Source organism: Lissotriton helveticus (assembly GCF_964261635.1).
Source record: "Lissotriton helveticus chromosome 1_1 unlocalized genomic scaffold, aLisHel1.1 SUPER_1_unloc_18, whole genome shotgun sequence".
Lineage (NCBI taxonomy): Eukaryota > Metazoa > Chordata > Amphibia > Caudata > Salamandridae > Lissotriton > Lissotriton helveticus.
In genome coordinates, this window is record NW_027611657.1 from 3,436,650 (window position 1) to 3,461,516 (window position 24,867).

The 24,867-nt window shown below is 44.4% G+C and overlaps 1 protein-coding gene across 1 annotated transcript in view; it reads right to left on the reverse strand.

Annotated features, from left to right (window-relative positions):
* Nucleotides 1–560: 560 nt before the first annotated feature.
* The window catches only part of LOC144805673 (uncharacterized), a 53,435-nt gene continuing 29,128 nt past the window's right edge, over nucleotides 561–24,867 (reverse strand). The window contains exon 2 of the mRNA XM_078672184.1: nucleotides 561–1,150. Within this exon, the coding sequence (XP_078528310.1) occupies nucleotides 561–1,150 (590 nt within the window). The remainder of the gene's footprint in view (nucleotides 1,151–24,867) is intronic.

The window sequence follows — 24,867 nt, forward strand, 5'->3', positions numbered from 1 at the left end:
GCCTAAAGTTTTCTAGTTTTGACGGACCAATGAGGGCTTCTTGATGATGGGGGATATCCATGCCTGTTTCCAGGTTCCAGGGACTATAGCTGTGGAGAAGGACAAATTAAGTATGGCGCCAAGCGGCTGTTGGACAAGCGCCAGGGACTCCATAAATTGAGCCGGCCTCATAGGGTCCGAAGGAGATCCCGATTTCACTTTCCGGCATTGTTTCACTAGTTCTTCATCCGAGATCTCTGGAATGATTGCTAAGGTGGTGCCACCAACCCTGGTCTCTGCAGAAAGATGCAAGTCTTATACATTTTTTGCACTTTTTCTACAAAGAAAATGGCTTGATCTTCGCACTGCTGTGCAGAGGTTAAATTAGATACTCTGGATCTGTTTTTTTTTAGCTCTTGCACAATTTTAAAAATACATTTAGTGGGATTGAGACTGGTTTTTATTTCCTCTGCATAAAATAAGGCACGTGCAGAACAGATCGCTTTGTGATACAGCTTTATTCTAGCCAAATAAATTGATTTATCCCCCTCTTTATAATCCCTTCTCCATGTCCGCTCGGCTCACTTGCATTGCTTCCTCAGTGCTCGAAGAGCCTCACCGTACCATGGATGAGAGATGGACCTGCGCCCCTTAGTCCATTTAACTGGAATGAGGGCGTCCAGACCTCTAGTAGTCCAATCACAAAAGGCAGTGTACGCCACCACCGGGTCAGTTATATCCTCCAGGGAGAGCATCCCTAGAAAAGCATGAAAATCCTTCATTTTGAGTTTTTGCCAAGGCCTTTTCAAGACCCTATTCACCTCCTCCACCGAGAAAGACTCGGAGATCACCATGCTGATTCTAACCAAAAAGTGGTCAGTCCAGCCCATAGGCTTGGGCATATCCACTTCCACTTGCGGAATATTTGAGAACACAGGGTCCAAATCATGCCCGGGCAAGTGCCCGGCGCCATTAATCAGCAGATCTAGCTGTAGAGCGGCCAGGTCCGCCAACAGTTTACAGATAGTTGGATCCTTGATCTGATCAAAATGGAGATTCAAGTCCCCCAAAATTGTAAAATTGGCAGATCCCACCACTAGCGAGCTAGCTGCTTCTAGCAGAGCCTCAATAAACTTCGAGGCAGGCCCCGGTGGACGGTAGATAAATAGTCCTGAAAGAGTGAAATGAGCACTGATAGCAATCTTAAAACGGGCACATTCACCACCACAGATCTCTTCCTTAGTAAAGGAGCAGGGGTATTGAGCTTTATAAATTACTGCAATACCACCGCCTCTTGAGTCCCTATTTAGCGTCTCAATCAGATATCCTGTGGGGAGAGTCAGGTTCACTATTCCTGTCATGTCATCATCTCGTAGCCAGGTTTCACAAATAAAGAACACATCAGGGGATTCATCAGCGATAAGTGTCTGTACTTCCAAATAATGTTTGGCAGGTGATCTGACATTTAGTTGGAAAACCGTGATCTATGCGTGATTCTCCAGTCCCCTGGCTCATCTCACTCGGCCAGCTGCTGGGGCAGCAAAGTTGCATGTGGTACATGTCAAACATGTCTCCCCTAGTTGTTTCGGCAATCTCCCACACAACTCCCCACCTGAATTCAAAGTTAAAAGAACCTCTCGATCATATAAATATTCTATCTTGTGTAACTCCCCCAGTTCCCCCACTGGTGCAAATATGTCATCTATCCTCCAAAAGGCTTTGTGCGCCCCTGAATAATAGGAATAGGCTCTGGTCTGAGGATGCTGCCTGCGCCATATGTCTGTGAGCATTAATGTATCTGCAAACCGTTTGAGCAGCGTCTCTTTGGAGTTCCCCATTGGGACAGTCATACGGTCACTCATGCGGTCTATTACATCATTAAAATCACCCCCTATAATGTGCGTGCCTGAACCCGCCTCTAATAAAATTGCTGCAAGCTTATCCATTGTTTGCCATTGGAGCTTGGGCGGTGCGTATACACTAACAAACGTGATGTGTCCTCTATTCCACACACCTTTGATCGCTACATTTGTACCGTTGGGATCTGCCCAAGTGCGTTCTATGTGGAAGGGTGGGTTTTTCCTGATGAGCATTGCCACACCCCTCGCCTTGGAAAAGCCAGCGTAAGCCATCGTTTTATATGCACCTCGGCCTAGGAACCCACATTGAATGCCTTTTAAGTGTGTCTTTTGTGGGAGAATGACATCAGGTTTCAATCATTTAAAATAGGCCACCACTAATCCTCTCTTAACCTTACTCCCCATCCTGTTCACATTCCAGGAGAGGATCGAATACATTCCTGTGTTAGATGTAGCCATCGCGGTGGTGCACTATATCCAACTCATCAGCGGGTCCCTTTCCCCCTCCCCACTGCCATTTGTTTCTGCAATGTCGTGATGTACTCCGTCACACTGTCCTGCCACCTTGCTTTGGTGTCATTATGTGTACAGTTGTCTGAAACAAAAAAGCAAACCCCCCCTCACCTCGAACACGAAATCCAAAATAACTAACAACACCCGTCATGCCCCTCTCCCCACCACCCACAAACTTGTCAACATGACAACACCAGTGCGGGTAAACCACCCAAAGGTCTGTAGCCCACCACCCTCTCCCCCACCCACTCAACTATATAATACTATGGGAAAAAAAGAAAAAAGAAAACACACACAACCTGTTGTATACTTTCCTTCCTTGCAACAGATGGTTTAAATGTTCTCAATGTCGCAAGGGCAATACACCGTCTATGTGAGGGCGTCTGGCCCCATTACTCCATTCCTCCTCGCTATTGTGTGGGTGCTGCTGTGAGCTTTCTTGAGGATAGGGAAGATCTGATCCATTGTAGTTAAACTGTCATTCAAGGCTTGGATTAAGATAATAACATTGTTGTAGAGGACTATGGTGGTGGTGGCATTGAATAAGAGTGTGCAGAAAGTTTGAGGACATATAGAATTTTCTTTGTGCCATTGATACGAAGCGTGGAATGAAAGACATTCCTGCATCAAGCACGTTTTCTGGAGTAGAAGATGAGGTCACTCGTTAGTTTACCCTTGTTGGAGCAAAAGTATATATCTGAGATAAGAGTTTTAGGGCAGGTTTTTAGTAGCTGATGTTTGTGCTTTTTAGCCGCATTTTTTGATAAATTAGGAGGATAGTTAATAGCGAAGGCATGGAGACCTGTAGGCACTAGGATTGAGTCCATAATGCAAATTGGGAAGGTGTCACTAAGGAGCGAGTAAACGCCTAGGAAACGGGAGAGAGAAGAGGAGAGGACAGAGCGATAGATTGACACTCCCAAGTTTTATAACATTTATCTAAATCTCTCTCTCTCTTCCTATTTATTTCCTCATGTTGCTTCCAAATTTCGTCCTTCTTTTCCATGATCTTATCCCATTTTTGCTTCTTTCTCTAATAACCAAGAGGTCATAGGCACTCACGTTACTAGGGTTATATGTAGGAGGGTGCAAGTCCTCTTTTGGTTTTGGTGCACTGCTGACGAGGAGGGCGCCATTTTCTGAGAATGAGCTGAAATGGGTTGTAATATGGTATAGGCCTTGAGGGCCCGGAGGACTGGCTGATCTGGGTCAGTCAGACAGGAAACTCACCCAAAATTAATGAAATCTAGGGGATCAAGCATGCCACCAACCCTGAACCCATGCAAACAAAAAAGAGAGCAACGACCCAACAGTGTCAGCATGTTTCAAGGTCCAGGGCAAAAGGCTGTTCAAAGCTAGAGAGGAAAGAGACAGAAGCTCCTGCCCCCACTCTGTAAAACCAGCGGGTTGGCACAAAGGCTGTTCATACAGGTCAAGCAAGAGAAGACTGACAAGAACTCATGTCGTCTGTCTGACTCTAGTGGAGAGGAGAGCGCCTTCATGCCTTGGTGTTTCTCGAACAATCTCTTGCGGGGGGCAAGCATGGAACAGTCAGGCAGGGTCAGATAAAGGCACCAACACCCAGGTCATCAGCCCCGTGGGAGAAGGGGAAAAATAATCCTGGTGGCCAGGAGTCAGAGTCGAGCAGGCTCCCAGTAACAAACACATCTTCGTACCAATCCGGCATGTAACTCACGAAGTCAGGCAGGCTCCCCGGAGCACACTCACAGTCCCATTTCAAACTGGCGTGGGCCATGGAGCAGTAGTCAGGTGTGCGTGAGGGGATCCCGGCCTCAGAGGCCCAGGATTCAGGATATCAGGTGGTAATGTAAGAGGAGTTAGCCACTCACCGGATTCCTCCAATCTGGCTTCCAGGGGTCCGGTTTGCACCTCGCCACAGCCTATCCAATATGGGGAGTCGAACAGTGCCCTGCAGCCAAGACAGCAGCTGAGACCTCAGGTAAGTGGTTGTTGTTGTTCGCTTTTGGCAGCTGGTGGAAGTTAGGTTCGATGGCAGGGGCAATCAAGGTATAAGACCCGATGGCGATCCCTATCCCCAGGAGCAGCAACCAGGAGCTCGTACACTGTGGCCATCTTTCTTTCCTGTCTTGGCAACCTACCCATAGCTATACACAAACTCTGACACCCTTTCCCATACTGATTCAGACCTCCATTAGTCCCATTCAAAAACTTATGGAGACAGTCTGACACCTATCCACATACTCATACAGACACTGTTACACCCTCTCACATATCCATCCAAATAGTGTCATAACCATGTATATATGCAGAGACTCTCACATATCCAGACACTCTTATACCCATTCACATAGCTATACACAAACTCTGAGGCCCTTTCCCATTCTCATTCAGACCGTCTTTATTCCCATTCACAAACTTATGGAGACAGTCTGACACCTATTCACATACTCATACAGACACTGTTACACCCTCTCACATATCCATCCAAATAGTGTCATAACCATGTATATATGCAGAGACTCTCACATATCCAGACACTCTTATACCCATTCACATAGCTATACACAAACTCTGAGGCCCTTTCCCATTCTCATTCAGACCGTCTTTATTCCCATTCACAAACTTATGGAGACAGTCTGACACCTATTCACATACTCATACAGACACTGTTACACCCTCTCACATATCCATCCAAATAGTGTCATAACCATGTATATATGCAGAGACTCTCACATATCCAGACACTCTTATACCCATTCACATAGCTATACACAAACTCTGAGGCCCTTTCCCATTCTCATTCAGACCGTCTTTATTCCCATTCACAAACTTATGGAGACAGTCTGACACCTATTCACATACTCATACAGACACTGTTACACCCTCTCACATATCCATCCAAATAGTGTCATAACCATGTATATATGCAGAGACTCTCACATATCCAGACACTCTTATACCCATTCACATAGCTATACACAAACTCTGAGGCCCTTTCCCATTCTCATTCAGACCGTCTTTATTCCCATTCACAAACTTATGGAGACAGTCTGACACCTATTCACATACTCATACAGACACTGTTAAACCCTCTCACATATCCATACAAATAGTGTCATAACCATGTATATATGCAGAGACTCTCACATATCCAGACACTCTTATACCCATTCACATAGCTATACACAAACTCTGAGGCCCTTTCCCATTCTCATTCAGACCGTCTTTATTCCCATTCACAAACTTATGGAGACAGTCTGACACCTATCCACATACTCATACAGACACTGTTACACCCTCTCACATATCCATCCAAATAGTGTCATAACCATGTATATATGCAGAGACTCTCACATATCCAGACACTCTTATACCCATTCACATAGCTATACACAAACTCTGAGGCCCTTTCCCATTCTCATTCAGACCGTCTTTATTCCCATTCACAAACTTATGGAGACAGTCTGACACCTATTCACATACTCATACAGACACTGTTACACCCTCTCACATATCCATCCAAATAGTGTCATAACCATGTATATATGCAGAGACTCTCACATATCCAGACACTCTTATACCCATTCACATAGCTATACACAAACTCTGAGGCCCTTTCCCATTCTCATTCAGACCGTCTTTATTCCCATTCACAAACTTATGGAGAAAGTCTGACACCCATTCACATACTCATAGAGTTACACCCTCTCACATACCCACATATACACTGTTATACCCATTCACATACCCATACAGAGATTTGCATCCTCTTATTTACCCATAGGCTCTCACATACTCATACAGAGTTTAAATTCCTGTCACATACCTATTCAGACCTCCTACATTCCCATCCACATACCCATACAGTCTGACACCCCTTCACCAGACAGTCACACTCTCTCACATTTACAGACTATCACATCTTTTCACATACCTATGTAGACACCCTTATACTCATTCACATACTCATACAGACTCCCGCACCCTCGCACACACCCATATACACTTTCCCATTGTCTCACATATTTATAAAGGCACCCCTATACCCATTGATATACCTATACAGAAACTGTCACCCCCTCTCACATGGGCAGGCAGTGATATATACATTCACATAGCTATATACAGACTGACATTCTTTCAGATACTTATACAGACCTCTTTTAGAAGGATTCAGATTTTTAGACAGTATCACACCCCTTCAGTCATTCAGACACTCCTACACCCTCTTACATCCCTAAACAGACACTATAAGATCCAAGCGACATCCTTTCACTTAGCTATACTGACACAGCAATACCCCCTCACATACACATACAGACTGTCACATCCTCTCACATACCTAGACACTGTTATATCCATTCACATACCTATAAAGATGCTCATATCCTCTCACGTACCTATACAACCTCTCATATCATCTCACATATCCATTTACATTCTTATACCCATTCATAAACCCATACAGAGACTCTCACATAAACATACATATACTGTCACAGCCTCTCATATTCCCATACAGGTATTGTAACACTATTCCCTTTAAGGTGCGCGCGCATCTCTCTTCCTGCGAGCGCGCACTGCCGTGTGGAGCGCGCGCACACACCAGACATCTCGAGAGAGTTCGCGCCGCCGCTTTAAAAAAGCAAGCGGCATGAAAAACTTCCCTGATGCGGCGTTTGGACTCCGGAGTGCAGGTAAGGCTGGCTGTCTGGCTTGGGGCTTGCAGTTTGGGGCCGCAATTTTGAAAACACAGCGTGTTCTTTCTGGAAGTACACGCTGTGTTTTTAAACTTGCGGTACTCTTGTAAGTAAAGCGCTGTGTGGGGCACATTTTGTGCCTTTGTCTAAGTATTCATGTTAATCACAGCTCGTGAGGGGCTGTGATTAACATGAACACTTAAACTAAAGAGCACAATATGCCCCGCACCGCGCTTTTCTAACAAACGAGTACAGCAAGTTTAAAAACACAGCGTGTACTTTCAGAATAAATTGTAAGTACACGCTGTTTTTTAACTTGCTGTACTCTTTTGAGTAAAGCGCTATGTACCAAAAAGGAGGCAAGTTTAAGGTTCAGGTACCCATAGCTGCCGAGGTTTCAGATCGCTATGTGTGACATTTTTATAATTTTAGTGAAATAATGAGTGACATTTCAACGACTGAGTGACACTTTCTTTGCAAGCAAAACCAAGCAATGAAAACGCAGGAAACATAAATATCAGACACTGCACCCATTTGAGCAATGTGACTGTGAAACCAAAAGCTATTTTATATAGCAAATCCAGTCAGTGCAACAGTAGGAGATCAGGATGTACACCATAGCAAACACGGTTTCAGGGTGTCCTCGTAGCTATGTACATGTTTTGCATGTCAGATTCCGTCCATTTAAGCTTACTGCAGCTTTTGTTTTCTTCAGAAAAATCTGCAGTCGAGTCCAGCCCTAGCTTAATAAGCCCACAAACAGACAAAATACTGCCCTGACCTGCCAACTCAAGATCAGAAAGCACTGGTGGCAGAACAGCAACAAAAGAGATAGCTGCAACCTCATCTCAGGGGGCAAATCGCCATGGTCTCAGCTCTACCCTTCGTGAACTGACAAAAAGCTTGAGGCCAGTGTAGGCTTCATTGAAGCTCCGGCCAGCCACCCGTCCAGCGCCAAGTTAGCTATAGAATCTCTCATTGTGGCCGGTGGGCATAGGCTTCCTCGCTGTGCAGTTCTGGGGTCAGGAGGAGCGATAAGTGTAGTGCACATTCACTTTACAGCTGCAAACTCTGTCCTGCACTGGGTAACCTAACGGAGCTCTAGCGTGTGTCACCTGATATTCGCTGTGGATGGGTGAGTCAGCTGGCACCACCACTGCTCCCCGATACTATGCCGATGGGGCCCTTTCTGCCTGGGAGTCCCGGTCAGGACCGAAATGAAAGGCCACCGGGCACGAGTCCCAGTTGGGATCGAACTGGTGGCACACGGGTCACAGGACACTGAGACAGGGCGTGAGCAGATCTGTAACATGCTCTCCGCACGTATGCTCATGACGCTTTAAATTAAAAAAATAATTAGGATTTACCCTACCTGTAAGTAGACTGTCAGAGTGAGCCACGGTACTGCAGACAAGCTTATGAGAGGCTGCAGGCCCCAAACTCGACTCCGGCAGCTACGGCCCGGACGACGCTCATTAAGCAGGGCTGCTTGCAAGCACTGGCTGTTACTCTCTCTCCAGGACTGCAGCGGCAGCAGGTTCCACTCTCAGGTCCAGACTCCACTGACCACAGCACCTTGATGAGTCGAGGCTGCAGCATGCACCATACAGGCCGGCAGCGCGAGCAGCGGCGTGCTCCACGCCGGTGTTAATCGGCAGAGAGTGTGAGCTGGAAGACAACCTGCCACGCGGCGCCGCGGGCAGCCCGGAAATTAATTAATTAATGCACTAGGCTGGCAGGCGACTGACGCCGCAAATATAACATTGTAGCACTGCAGCCAGCACTCTCAGTGACTCACTCAACCAGAGCTGTGGAGAGCACAATAATTTAACTGTTTATGAGCCAAAACTGCCAGAGCTGCTGGCGGCACGTCAGGAGCAGCAGAGCCGGCGCTTTAGCACCAACGTGGTAGCCAGTTTCAGTGGTGTTAAAATTGCGTGACAAAGCATTTCAGTGTGGTGATGCGGGAATGCGTTAGTGTCACACGCGATACATGGTACTTGGCAGGACTGTGTACCAAGTGAACGCAATCCTTTCTGCTTTTGAAGCAGCCGCTGCGAGCACCAATTGAAGCGAGGCAACAGTGCACGCATTTTTGGCGCAGTGTATAGCCGCAAAAATATACATAGTTGCCAAGGTATCAGATTGCAATATGTGACATTTTCATAAATTCTGCGCAATTTTCAGTGACATTCAACAACTATGAGTGACACCATCTTGTGAGAAAAAAATCAAGAAATGAAGATGGAGACATATAAATATTAGAAATAACACCTATTTGAGCTGCCAGAAACTCTAAGATCTCAAACCGCTGCAAAGCACCAGTGATACTGGGAAATTCCATCTGAAGCTGGCTCGGCTTGAGGCCATTATTGTACAGAAGCAGCGTTACTACCGGCCCATCCACTCCTCTAGTGGTTATCAATGCGGCTGGCCTCAGTCAGTGAGCACCGCGTCAGCTTCAGTGCGCCCAGGTCCACGTATCTCCAGCGTGCTCATCAGGCGGTCAAGCCTATTTTTTGGTGCATTTTCGCATAGCATGTCGTGATTCTTCCCCAGCCTTACAGGCCTCTATGCTTCCCCATGCCATGATCATGTCTTTGTGGTTGCAGGCCCACGGGCACGGCAAGCAGGTAGGCAGGGTAGGCTCATGTGCTGTTAGTGTTAGGGGATGCACCCCGGGCGCGCCTCAGCCCTAGAATGCATTGCAAGACATTGTGGTGAGAGTGGTCCCCAGGCGGCACCCGCTAGCAGCTTCAGTTTAAGCGGGGTGTTGGGCAGTGAGGGAATAGTGCGGCCCTCCGGGCGTCTCAGGTCGCCTCCTCCGGGTGTGCACACTGCACTGCAGCCATGTCAGAAGTCTTGCGCACGTACAGCTGCCAGTCAGAAGTAGGCTAAATGTCAAAAGCTGCTGCATTAGTCCAGGGTGCAGGGAGATTCACATGTGCCAGCCTGTAAGGTGGTGGGGGCGCAATAGAAATGCAGCCATGCGCAATATATTTGCTACCATCAGCAAGAAATTAGATGGGGAAGCAATACTTTATTGCCTGCAGGGACGGCATTCCAGCTAGTTTCATTCAGCATAGAAGCACTACGGCTTAACTACTGAGCCAAGCGCTATACCTAAAATGCGTGACTTTCCATTTCAGTGTGGTGATGTGGATCACCACACTGACATGCGTTAGTCCCACGCCTGATGCGTGCCACTTGGCAGGCATGCACATAAATGATGCTGTTAATGTTGGTATCTATTGCACTGTGATTGACTGCTGAGCCCGTGGGTTGCTCCTTAGCGCTGCGAAGTTCCCATGGAGCTATGTTTAATGTGATGCTCCTGTTACTGAGATCTTCGTGTAACCTCCAGCGCGCTGCATTTTTAAACTTGTTGTACGCTTTTGAGTAAAGCACAGTGTGGGGCATATTGCTTCAGTTTAAGTATTCATGGTAATTACAGCCCCTTCAGGAGCTGTGATTAACATGAATACTTAAATAAAAGCACACAATCTGCCCAGCACCGCGCTTCACTCAAAAGAGTACAGCAATTTTAAAAACACAGTGGGTACTTTCAATTTATTCTGAATGTACACGCTGTGTTTTTAAACTTGCTGTACTCGTTTGTTTTGTTAGTAAAGCGCAGTACGGGGCACATTGCGTGCTTTTGTCTAAGTATTCGTGTTAATCACAGCTCATGAAGGGGCTGTGATTAACATGAATACAGAGTGAACAATCAGGGTTATGGCAGAACAGAGCAGAGAAAGGTGGCGTTTCTGACTTCTGAAGTGTACATGTCTGTGTAACCTATTCATGTCATGGCGTGTTTATCCAATTTGCAAACCTGCTTTAAGACCCTTAATGTCGCGCTGTATGTGTGGAAATGCACCATCTTTTCACTTTTTTAAGTAAACGTTTAGTGACATTTGGCGCTGCACACACCCGTGGTCTAGTTCCTGGCGCACGTAGCCATGGTTGCAGCGCACAGAGACCCTACACTGCCGCCCACAGAGGAAAACAATTAGAGGAAAAATTGCATTGTAATACCATATAAATACCAATACAGGGACTGACATCCTCTCACATACCTCTACAAGTCTCATATCCTCTCTGGCACCCATGGATACACTGTCACATCCTTTCACATAGCCATATAGTGTCACAACCATTCACATACTTATACAGTCTTACACAGTCTCACAGACACCAATATATTGATTTACATTACATAACAAAACACAAACTCACATCCTCTCACATACCCATACAGACACTGACAGACCCTGTTACTCACCCATACAGGCACCCTTATACACATTCACATAGCTATATACAGGCTCTGACATCCTTTCAAATAGTTATAGAGATCTTTATTCCAAGTGTGATACCCATTCACGTACTCAGAGACTCTTCTAACCTCTCACATACTCATTCACTTTTATACCTATTTACATACTAATATTGAGACTGACATCCTATCACATACCCATAGACTCTCACACCCTCACAAATACACATACCTATTCAGTCCTTCTTTATTCTTATCCATATACCTATACAAAGTCCGACCCCTTCACATAACCATACAAACTCGCACACCCTTTCACATACCCAGAAAAAGACTCTATGTTCTCACATACATATTCAGATCTCCTTTATACCCATTAACATACCTAGATAGTGTGACACCCATTCACATACCCATACACTCTCACGCCCTCTCACTTACCCATTCAAAGACTCTCATATCCTGTGACATACCCGTGTAGGCACCCTTATAACCGTTCGCATAGAGACTGAAAGCCTGTCACATACCCATTCGTAGAATCTCACACCCTCACATGCCCATACAAGCACCCTTCTACACATTTATATTCCCATACACTCACACCCCCTCACATAACCAGAGACTGTCACAGCCATTCACATATTGTACAGATACTGTCACACCCTCACACATACCCATATACATACCCTTATGCCTATTCACATACCAAGTCTCTCACACCCTTTCACATACTTATTCAGATAGTCTGACTCGTATTCACATATCCAATAGACTTTTGCATCTTCTCACATACCCATGTAGACACTTATACCCATTCACGTATCCAGAGATTCATACACCCTGTCACATACTAAGACCCTCTCACATAACTATATAGTGTCACAACCATTTATATTGCCATTCAAAGACTCACATACTCTGACATAACTGTAGACCCTGTTATTGATTTACATAGCAATACACAGGCTTTTAAAACCTCTCAAATATCCATTCATAGACTATCAGACCCTCTCACATTGCTATACAATGTCACTATCACATCCTCTGAGACATCTGTACAGATACTGTTATACCCATTTAGCTCTCCATATACAGGCTCTCACCCCGTCTCTTAATATGTTGTATTGCAATATTGATAAAATGGGTAATTAGTGTAATAATAATTAGATTATTTAAACTTGATCTTAATGTATTGATTATTACTTTTCAAGATATACAGTTTTGAAAAAGAAGAACAACAATACCTCATAAAATTCCTAAAAGAAAGAAACTGGGGAAACAGTATTATCAACTTCAAAGTGACACAGACAAACAAAATAAGGTGGAGAATGTGCAGAGGATAAAAAGAGAAGCTGGTAAGAGTACAAAGCAGTTTCTGTAAAAAAGATGTCATAAAATGCAGAATGAGAGTGAAGTCTTATTTAAAACTGGAATTTGCTCATCAAGTGGAAACAACAGGAGTATATGTTTCACAAAGTAGGAAATGTTATAAAAAAGCAGAGTAATAAAAAAGGGGGAAATTAACAAAAGAGACATTTATGCAACAAGAAAATAATGGCCTCATATTTTCAAATGACTTCTTGAGACAACCACTATTTAAACTCCGATGCTGGTTGGTGAAGTTTTAACTTTCAGAGATGGTTGGCTGATGGTACATCTTCCTCCTTCTCTGTCACTTGAGGAAATTCCTGTATCTTGAAAATATATAACATTGGCACATATCCTTGTGCTTTTATAACAAAACAAAACAAACAAAAAGGAACAAGAGCGTCCATTTATCTTCTCCAAAATGGTGATACAGTGATTGTTTTCTTTCAAAACAAGATGTTAGCATTCAGAACAGTGAACAAATATTTCTTAAAACTTTATTCAAGTTGTTGCAATGGTGATATTTACAAAAAGTTGGCTAGGCGTAGATGACGATCCTCTTACATCAGTAGATGTTGCTTTCTGCTTTAAGATTTTTAAATATGCATGGTCATGTTGCTCTTGGTGTGCTTCCTCAGTAAGGATACCTCAGGAAAGCTTTTTAGTACACAGGTGATAATTAATGTATCAGGCAGAGTCTTCGTTATCTCCTGAAGGTACAAAAAAACGTTCCTCAAACTCATTGTTTCGGGTGTGGTTTTCTCAAAATGTGGGTGTGGTTAAAGAGGACTCAATAGAACTGAAGCTTTTAGTTTTCATTATTGACTGACTCCATGTATTACGCTGCACAGCTCACTTCCCCAGAAAACTGAAAAGTTACATTGAAAAAGTTGAAATTATGTTATAATAGAGTTATGATAATTGTAAAATAGGTATATGTAATTATAAGGAGTTGTAATAGCTATGTAAATTATGAATGTTGTTTAACTGTTTTGTTGAAATACATTTACAATGGTTGTCTATACTTTGTTATGATTGGTACTCGTTTGTTATCTATTTTTCAATTCTGTTTACTGCATTGTTTCCTAACTTTTCCATGATTGTCACTCCTTTAACATTATTATTTTTGTAGTATTTGCTGGACTTTGTAATTGTAGTTTTCAAAAACTTTAAGACTTTCCCCTTCCCAGGCACACACTAATGTATACACTAACACACCCAGTTAAACACTGATGCATACACAGGCACACCCAAGTACTCATTGAAGCATACACTGACACGCCCAAGAACACACTGATGCATTCACTTACATATTCACCCACTCACACACAGCTCTGAGACTCACGGATTTATACACTGAAACAACCAAAAATACATCAATCCATTCAATAACAAATTCACACACTCAGTAAGTAAGATCACTTTATTTTGGCAGCCAGGGCCATAAAAAGTACAAACACTATAAAATGCATACAATTAGCAATACATTCTCAAAAAGATCAAAAATAGAATGAGTCCAGAAATAAAAGTAGATGTGTTTATGCAAACGTTATATAAAAAGGGACTAGATTAATTCATGTTGAATTCATAAATTATCTTAAAGTTGTAAAAAATATACCTAAATATTTATAAAAGTAAATGTCACTGTAACTAGCTGTTAACAGGGGAGCTAAGAAAGTGCAGGATAACAATACACTTCAATAAAATCAGGTGACATGGCGACATAAAGCTTTGGTATGAAGCACCCATATAGTGGGAGTACAGTTTAGACTTCAAATTCATAAACCAAGGGAAGATACTAAAATGGTCACCTTCATAACATCCTTTACACTTTCGACATAATGGGCAAGCTTGGAGGTGGACCAGAGGCGTCTCCATTCACACACTCATTGAGAATTCATCAGTGATGTCATTGACCAGGTCTTGAGTGATGTAATATGTAAGGTCATAAGCAGTGCATTGTGGGGGCGTAAGTTATAGTAAACTCAGCTAACTATAACTGCTAAATTTCTCTGGTTTTGTATGTGTAAAACGTGAGCCTAACTATAACGTTCCTGTGACCTTCAGGGTTTTTTTAACCCTATTTCCTAACTATAACGTCCCTGTAACTTTCGTTTTTATTTTGTGAATTTCAAAGATTTTAAAATCTATTTCCTATCTATATTATCCCTGTAGCCTGTTTTATTCAGTGAATATGTAAGGGTTCTTTCAAATTTTATTTCTAACTATATCATCTCTGTAACCTTTGTTTTTTTCAGTGAATTTCTAAGGTTTTTTAATGTTAATTCTTAACTATTAGGTTTTTGTATCCGCTGGTGGCCATCCCGGGGGGGTCCCTGTGCCCCCCACTTCATTCTTAAATTAGCCAAGGAGATAGTGGTCCATAGTGCTGTGGGAAGCTATGCAGACACCCCCTGCATAAATTAAAAAGCACTGCCTTGAGGAGGTGGCAGTCCCTGAGTTTTTATAAGCCTAAAGAAGGGGTTCCTGTGCGCCTCCTCCTATTTTTATATTATTTCCTCAGGACCTAGTCTGCCGGGGTCATTAAAAAACAAGCTTGAGAGCCTGCACTTGTTTTTGTTTTATTTGTCCTGTGTATTCACAATTATTGCATTTTCGCAGCAACTGTTTTCTTTTTTTAAATAATAATTTATTTTTTTTAGCCTGGCAGGGATCCAGGGGGAGCCCCAAAACCAAGGTTTTGGGGTCAGGGTAGCCCTACCCTGCCCCCTTTTCTCTTTCCTTTTTTTGTTGGACTCAGCTAAAGCAGAGTCCCAACATAGCTGCCAACACCTCCTGGCTGGAGTGCTGGCAGCCAATCAGAGTGCTGCATTTCCCTGACAAGCTTTTTATTTTTTCGTGAAATCTCTGCACCCATAGATATTAATAACTTTATTTTCTTACGTTTTTCAACAACTACTGAATGGATTTACACCAAATAACTGAAAGTGTGATCTGAGAAACTAAATCTTCCTTTCTACCAAATTTGGTGCAACTCCATCCAGTGCTTTGGGTTGCAGCTTCGAGTAAAGGTCATATGGGAACTAACACGGGGAAACACACGTTTTTGACCCTGCCCCTTTTTCTCGGCCCCCACTTGACTTAATGCCCGAATTACCATGCACAACAAGATTTACAGGAGCAATTTTTGGGGAAAATGTCATGATGATTTGTCAAACAGCGCTGAAGCTATAGGTATTTTCCCCTATTTTGTAGCATAAAAGGTGACCTATTAGAGGATGCACTCAACGTGCACCATGGGGCAATGCACCTTATACCAATGAGCACCATATTACTTGAGAAGTTCCTAATGGATTTTGTTTTTTTATGTTGACATTTAACCATGTTACACCCACTTTCTTGTCCACACCCTTTCCTTACTTGCACATATAACCATCCTCACTGATTTGGGAACGTATTTTCACCTCTAAACACTCTGTGCTCTGCCCTTCTTTTTGTCTTTCTCTTCTCTCTATTTCTCTCTTTCTGCTTTCCCGCTTTTCCCTTTCACTCTGGTTTTCCAATCCCTCTCCCCCTCCCCTATCTATGTCCCACACACTAATCTGACCTCTTGCACTTGGGTCTTTGTCTAAACCCTCTACCTCCTTTTTAGGTTTCGCACTGCGAACCGATCGCGAAGCGATCGTCGATGCGAAACTCTATTGCAATCATTTCTGCTTTCAAGGAGTCAAGGGAAACAGGCGACAAGTGATGTGCGCGCGCGCGTAAACGGATCAGGTCACGCGCGCTTCCTGTCTCCCATGGCTCCTTGGAAGCAGACACACACGCACGCGCACACACACACATACAGAACACCCCCCCCCCCCGCCGCCGCGCATACACACACTCACACACACATACAGAACCACCGCCACGCATACACACACGCACACACATAGAGACCACCCCGCCGCTTCATTCCTACTTTCGAAAAAGCCAACCTTTGAAATTGTGAGTCCAGGCAGCACATCTTGTACCACTGACCCCACTGCGCCCCCTCAGTACCCGGGTCCGGGTCATCGTCATTCAGCTCCAACAGCTCGAGGATCTCCTCGTCACCATGAAAGTCTCCGACCTGCGCCCCTGCCACAGCCCCCTCGGCGTCCTCCATAGGTACAAGTGCCCAGCCTGACACACACGGGTCTCTTCCACTCCCACGGCCGGATCTTCCGGTGCAGCCTACCCAGAGGGGCGTCAGGCAGCTGCCGCCAATGGAAGCGAGGTGTAAACAGCAGTGGACCAATCACGACTCGGATACATTCTGCCGTCCCGCCCTCCCCGTGAGCTGGGGAAGCTTGCATGGACAACGAAACTAGAGAAATCCGGGAAATGTCATTTTTTGTATTGATACACTTTATTGTGGGATTAATCCTACTTGACTGTTTTAGTTGCGTGATTACACTCTATGTGAAGCAGAAACAGGATAGAACAGAAGCAACTGTATACATAGCCTAATTCGCTACCGTTTTGGAACATTCGAAGGGTGTTTTATTTAGCAAAATGTACCTTACATGACACTACGGTAGATATTTTAATTTACGGTACGGGCAAAAGTAAAAAATAAATAACTCATCTAATGCTTGTTTGACTAGTAGTCGCAGCACTGTGTTTGTTCCTCTGTGCGTGCCGGCTGCTCTTTGCCTGGGCTGGCAGCGGCAGGGAAAGTTTGCTCCGTTGTTGTTGCAGCCATGAGTCGGGTCTCCGGGTGGGTCTAGAGGCGGCAGCTAGGATATACGGTGGCCAGCTTCGGCCCAGTGAATTCATATACAGCCGGAATAGTTCCCGCATGTCCCCGCTCCATCCCTCGGCGAGGCTGACCACCGTGCTGCCAACACCGGGACCTTGTTTGGATCCACCGCCTGCACTGCTCTCCATGATAGGCTGTCTCCGCTCCGTGAAGGAATTAATATCACAGGCAGATTGTTTGCAAATCTGCTTCTGTTTGTTGTGGTTGAGCAGCTCCATAAGTGAGGAATATAATGGCTCTTTGGCTGACTTTTTCACTTCCGATTGGCATGATTGGTGAAGGTAAGGACCGACCCAATCCTTTTAAAAATGTTACTCCCTGTTTTATTCCTTATTTGTGATCTTGATAAGTCGCATTTCAGGCAGATTCTACAAATGTTATTTTTGTGACTGGTGTGTAGCTTTTCCTCCTAAACTTTGACATTAAGCTGTAAATGTACGAGCTTGTGAGTGCTCTTTCTGTTATTACATTTCCATTTGTAACGTCGCATTTTCTAATTATAGCGTTCACATGTGATCACTGCTAGAGTTTAATATATGGACGGCCTTATCTAACCTCTCCTTGAAAAGAATTGCGCCGCTGGGTGGTCGTTTGATTTATTCCATGCCATGTGTCCTGCTCTGCCTTTCCAGTGCTGTGTTATGTTTGGCTTTTTTTTTTTGTTATTGCCTTTGACGCACCCCTCTCCACCCCAAGCTTGCCCGGTCTATTTATAGTTTTACTTTAAATATTTGGTTGCGTTAATTGTAAATACTATATCGGTGGATACAGCCATTCTGGCGAAGGGCTGACGGGACTGGCTCCCTCTCTGTTAATCAACAGGCAGCCAAAGAGGTGGTAAATGATGTGTGGAAGCAATCTGGGCCAGCTTATCTCAGAGAGAGGAACTCCCTCCACCCAACCCACATCTCCGCTGTGGCAACCAGAACCTTTCTCAGAGGATGAGTGTAAGGTGGGAAGGGGTCTTACTTAACACATGTCTCCACATGGAACAACTTGCAGAGGTGTTTGGGGTTATTGTGGGCAGGGCTCAAGTCGGAGTACCACACGGGTGGACGGCATCCCCCTACTTATTTTACTAGGGGGTCGATTACTGGAGCAAATGGAGCCACACATTCACTCTTTGGCCTCTCTGGGGCGAGATCGGAGCTCATTTAGAACGCTGCTCACGCCCTGGTTTCTCTGATGCAATTGCATATGAGGAGTGAGCGAGGGGAGGCAATGAGTCTGATGGTGCAAGCCACCTTTCGTGACGTCACTTCCTGATATGACATCAGCGTCCCCCCACTTCTTTTTTTAGGACTTTTGTTCTGTCTTTGGGGGAAGCAAGTCTGAATAACGGGAGTCCACCCGTAGTTTCTACATACATGCACAGACCTGATGTACAGTGTACTTTAGAAAGAAACTCACAGGGACTACCGTAGCCAAGGCACCAAGTGCATGGCTCTAGCTCCAGAGACCACGCTGCAGAAATGTTCCATAAAAAGGAAGCATTTTTCTCAGAATAAAAAGCATCAAACGATTATTAACGCTCTCTGCACCCCACCCCCTAGCCCTGCTCCGGCCGAGGTGTCCTGGAGGCCGGCGGCATTAATATCTGGAGTGCGCGGCGCACTCGGCTGCTCTTCATTAATTAGCCTCCCTGCAGCCTGTCATTAATCATATTTCCATCCTCCGGGGTCACTAGGGGTCCCTGCAGTAACAACTTGCAGTAATTAATAACACACAAAAGGCTCTTTTAACAAAGAAATGAGGTGTGAAAGGTGATTCCATGGAACACGCCCCCTGATGATCTTTTCGGGGACGTATGATTTAATCACACACCTCCCCATCCCGCTCACACAATGGGCGCAGTATCAGCAACGAAAACCAACTGTGTATGTTCTTTTCTGAACCAGGATTTTTAGGTCTCGTGGCGATTACAGCGCAACCTGTAGACTAACAATTATGCTTTTTAATTTTTTTTAAAGTTTCTCTGGTTTGTAACCGAGTCCAGTGGATCAAAAACGAATGAAAGTGGTACCCAGGGCAGCATAGTGGGGTCTGAGGCCCTGGCTAATTAAACCAATTAAAACCATCTCCCTCCCTCGACAACCAAAAATAGCGCCTTTAATGTCGCAACGCTAACCTTATCGAGGAATTTCTTTCGAGCAGAAGGCCAACACTGCTTTGTCGTGTTGTATTGCATGCGTGTGAATGAAATATGAAGAAGGTGGGCGCTGCTGCTGTACTGTGCTTTCGGAGTGCCCATCATCAACACTACCTGGGCTGTGGAAGTGTGCACCACCGCTTGCAGTTCTGGATTGCTCGAGGACCAGTCACAAAAGGAAGGTGCACTTAGTTGTGTGCAGGTGAAATTATTCTATTAGCTGTGCACGCATGTGGTTGGTTATTCAGAATATGCCTATACAAATAGGGTTGGAATTGTCGATGGACGGACTTGTATAGGGCAGTGAAGAGTGGTGTAGTGGTTGTGGTTGATTGTCAGCTGAACCCCTTCACCGCAGTTATAGTTTGAAACATGGAGGTCAGCGGTTTTGTTTTGCTATTTTCTTGAATGTAAAAGAAGATTAACAGTGTGCGTTAGATCCAAAATATTTAATTCTAGCCCCTCATTCTCATGTGCGTATGGCAGGGGCAGCACATGGAATGATATGTGATATTATGTGCATATCCCTCACGTCAGCACATAGGTAGAGTTCACTGATACGATATGCACATGATAGGTAGACTGTGATCCTTCAAACGCCTTCATCTGGCCTGCATAAAGTCAGTCCATGGCAAGACGGGGATAATAGGGAAGGGTGTGAATTTGATAATTCTGTGTGCTCTGAAACAGCAGGACTAGCCAGTTGAATTTACAAAGCCAGTAGATATGGGATAGGCTACCATCCTTGTGGCTTTGCCAATGCTTTTGTGTCGAGTTGGCAGACTCAGCTGAGAGGCCAACAACTGAATGGGTGCGTGCGAAAAGTCAGGTAGCCTGTACTTCTGCCACTACACCAATTCAAAGTTTAATTTTTTTCTGGGATGCAACGCATTGTCATATACAATGCCAAAAACTCAAAACGCTGCGAGACCTATTGCATTGTAAATGCTTGTTTATATTGGAGGTTGACTGATAGGCTATTTTTTGCATTAGAGGCAAAAAAACTCGCGTTGGGCTGACTGACGTGAGTGATTTTGCTGCTAATGGGCTATCGATGGTTATCGCCCGCTAACACCGGATTTCCTATCACCATCGTGATGATGTAAAAGGCAGTTTTTACCGCCATTCCCTGTTACTATCGCCATGTAGTGACGGCTTGTTAATACACTGCTAACATGGCGATAGTTTTCATTGTTAGGCGGTGATAAAAAAACTGCCACAAACTGGCGTTTCCGATTTTAATCACCGGTCCATGAGAATATCCCCCTCAACGTGTAAACCAATGACACAATCTTTTTTAAGTTTCTAACAAGTATTTTTGTACGTTTCTGCTTTCTGTTACAATCTTTTTGTCTTTGAGTGTATTCATAACTCTTAAGGGTCGAGCAGAAACTAGCATTTTTATCACAGCTTTTAATTTTGAGTAGCACACATCCTCTGTGGGTCAGCGGAGAGGGAGACTTCATTCTGACCTTATTTGTTTTGCATGTTTGGCGTTTTCCTGCTGTTGTCTGTTCTCTAAAGCATATCTCTACCTCAGTATATTTTTCTGCTACACAACTGGAATGAAGACTCAATCACAATGTTCACATGCATGCTCAGATGGGGAAACTACTGCTAAAAGAAGCGATGATGCATTCAATGCCTATAGGCAGTTTACACGTATAATAATATTTATTTTTCTACAAGAAAAGATAATCCTTTGTTAAAAATGGTGCAAAATGTTTTGTCTTATTTAAACTGCTTACTTGATTGAAAAGAAAAATACTGATGCATTCTCTCAATTTCTAATGCAGTAAATGCAGCAAAAATAGTTCAAAATCATTAGGCACCATTTATTTTTACTCTGATGCAGTCCTTTACTGCGAGGCAAATCCGGTTTGCCCCATTTCATATCAAAAAAGGTTCAAAATAAGCTTTATTCGATATTCAAAAAGAAATATCATATAAGCATACATAGTTATAACTGTTATAAAAATAGACAAAAAATTTTGGTTTAAAATCATCAGTTACACAGTTAAAAAGTTTAAAATTCAGAAGTAAGAGAGGACAAAAGGGAATATTAAAAAACAGCATCAATATCACACAGACCATTCTAAAGATCTCCTAAACTTAATCAATAGTTTTAAAAACTGTTCCATTGTGGATATCACATCTCTATCTTCAAGATCTTGTAATAGCACATACTCTTAATTGCAGTGTATTTTCATAATTGGGCTTAAATCAAACAGTAATTAATAAGGATTCCAATACTTAGGGCTGTAAAGAAATGTTTCCTGTCTGGTATAACTGGGAAAGCTACGGCCACTTGGTACAGGGAGACCTCTGCCCATTAACATGTTGCAGCCAACCTTTAGTCTAGATGTGGGGATGCACGGGATTCTAGGGTAAAAGTCATGCAAATCCCAGACGGAGATTGGGCCGTTTCCATCTTGGGGTGGACAGGTACGCAGATATGGGACGATATACCTCTGCCTAAATCTAACAAGCACTAGATCACCATCGATGTTTTTTTGCAGGGAACCCATCCAGCCCACCCTTCTGACGCTCATGATTGTGCCCTCGAAGTTAGGTGGCAGGGGTCTATTTTTTGACAGCCGAAATTTAACCTTGTTCAACAGCTCATGTTGTCTCTCGGTTTTCCCAGCTACAAGCGGTGGTACTCCCGCGAGGACACATTCAAAAGGAGCTGCCTCTGGTGGGAGTTGGATGGAGGTAACTTTATTATACTGTGCTCTAGGAGCAATTTGCTGTGGCAACACAACTTTAGAAGAGGATTTGTGGGCCATTGGGGCTGGTGCATTAGCAACTATTGATTGGGTTGAAGCCCTTTTGTCTTGTATAATTGGGTTGGGGTCGTTGGGGGTAGTTGATAGATGGGAACAATTAGATGTTATACAGGATTTGTTGTCTAGCAGATTTGACTTGATAGTTTCCTCCAAACCAGTCAGCCTGTCCCCAAGTGTGTTAATTTTTTCGATTAGTGGTGATATAATAGAGCTGACCAGTTGATCAATAAGGGATAATAGATCCAGCTGTGTAGGAGATGCTAGGGTGACTAACTTCTCAGCAGTCTCAGGAGTCGTGGCAGAATTACTGACTGGGACTGTGGGGGTTGAACTCAATTTTTGGAATTTTGGCTGGTTCCCAGTATAATTAGCCCCAAGATGTTTCCTTTTAGCAGATAAGAATTGGGGAGATACAATCCTTTGGGTGCTTTCAGGTTTGACATTTATGGATATTGGGAGAGGTTTCAAGGGGCTAACAAGATCAGATAATAGGCAAGAGCTTTTGACGACAAGCGGTGATTCCACTAAAACATGTTTAGTTTTACACAGGCTATTTAAGTCGTCTAACCATGAAAAAACGTGCTCTGTGTCTGCTGTTTGCTTTGGCTGAGAGGATGTGCCTTTAACAGCTTCTATAGCAATGGACGTTGTTGTACCATTGGTTTTGTCCCCCTTGCGATTCATGATAATGTCAAATCGTACGCGATGGAAGGAAAAGTGCCCTTAGAGAGGGACAAAGTCAGTAATCGGAAAGCCAAGGAGAAGGCAGATGTCTTTCGTTACCTTCTCTTAACGAAGAGCTAAGGGGGTAGCCCCGTGCCGTCCTCCTCAGGCCTCCGAGGGCCACAGAGGGCCCGCCCTTTGCCCGGGCTTAGCCCGCGCTGAGTCACGCGCGCGTTCCGCGTGCGCGTTAAGGTTACCCAAAGTTAAAGGAGGAGACACAGGAGGGGGCGGGAAGAGGACCAGCTTTCATATCACATAAGTAGCAACAAGCATGTGCAATGCAATAGGTCTTGCATTAATTAGTTAATGCAGAGTTATTGGTTTTGTAAATGGAAAAGAAATGTGTTGTCTGCCTGTCTTTCTTTTGTTATTTATTGACTTTTGTAGCAATGGTGGCATGCCGCGCTTTAGATTTAGACGTTTAAAGCTCAAGCGGGGCAGCCGACACTCCAACAAACATCAATAAAAATGTGGTCTGCTGCTGTCTTTTTTCGTATTTATTTACTATTGTTCCAATCCCAGCAAACTGCGCTCAGCTTAATATGTGTATAAGTAAAGTGTGGTGTACTGCGACTGCTAAAAAAGCAAAAAATGGAAAATAAATCATTTCACATCAGCAAGTTAAGTGTCTCGACTTCTTCTGATCCTATTAAAATCTTTGCATCACTTCACATTTCCTAATCACAAAAAATTGTGCTTTCATTTGTACTTTCCTAACAGCTGATATAATTTGAAATATTTGTCCATTCATTTACAGGCATTTAAATGTTGTTAGTTTGAAAAAATGACATCCTACAGGCTATTTATTCACACTCCCTACACCTAAGGAAAATTGTCAGATATTTCACCACACAAATAGCCCCAAAAGAATGACCTCACTGTCAGTTTACTTCGCCTTTGAGCACTGACTGTGATGTTAGTTTAAGTTAGGCTCCAGGTCTGTCGGGCCAGAGGTGTGCCTCTGCAACACTTGGCCTCATCATAGCAGTGCGCGTAGATCTGTGAGCCCCTCTTAGCCTCTGTATGCTGAGGGAAGCGGTGTGCCTCTACAACACTTGGCCTCATCATAGCAGTGCGCGTAGATCTGCGAGCTCCTATTAGCCACTGTATGCTGCGGGCAGCGGTGTGCCTCTACAACACTTGGCCTCATCATAGCAGTGCGCGCAGATCTGCGAGCTCCTCTTAGCCTCTGTATGCTGGGGGCAGCGGTGTGCCTCTACAACACTTGGCCTCATCATAGCAGTGCGCGCAGATCTGCGAGCTCCTCTTAGCCTCTGTATGCTGGGGGCAGCGGTGTGCCTCTACAACACTTGGCCTCATCATAGCAGTGCGCGTAGATCTGCGAGCTCCTATTAGCCTCTGAATGCTGGGGGCAGCGATGTGCCTCTACAACACTTGGCCTCATCATAGCAGTGCACGTAGATCTACGAGCTCCTCTCAGCCTCTGTACGCTGGGGGCAGCGGTGTGCCTCTACAACACTTGGCCTCATCATAGCAGTGCGCGTAGATCTGCGAGCTCCTATTAGCCTCTGTATGCTGGGGGCAGCGGTGTGCCTCTACAACACTTGGCCTCATCATAGCAGTGCGCGCAGATCTGTGAGCTCCTCTTAGGCTCTGTATGCTGGGGGCAGCGGTGTGCCTCTACAACACTTGGCCTCATCATAGCAGTGCGCGCAGACCTGCGAGCTCCTCTTAGCCTCTGTATGCTGGGGGCTGCGGTGTGCCTCTACAACACTTGGCCTCATCATAGCAGTGCACGTAGATCTACGAGCTCCTCTT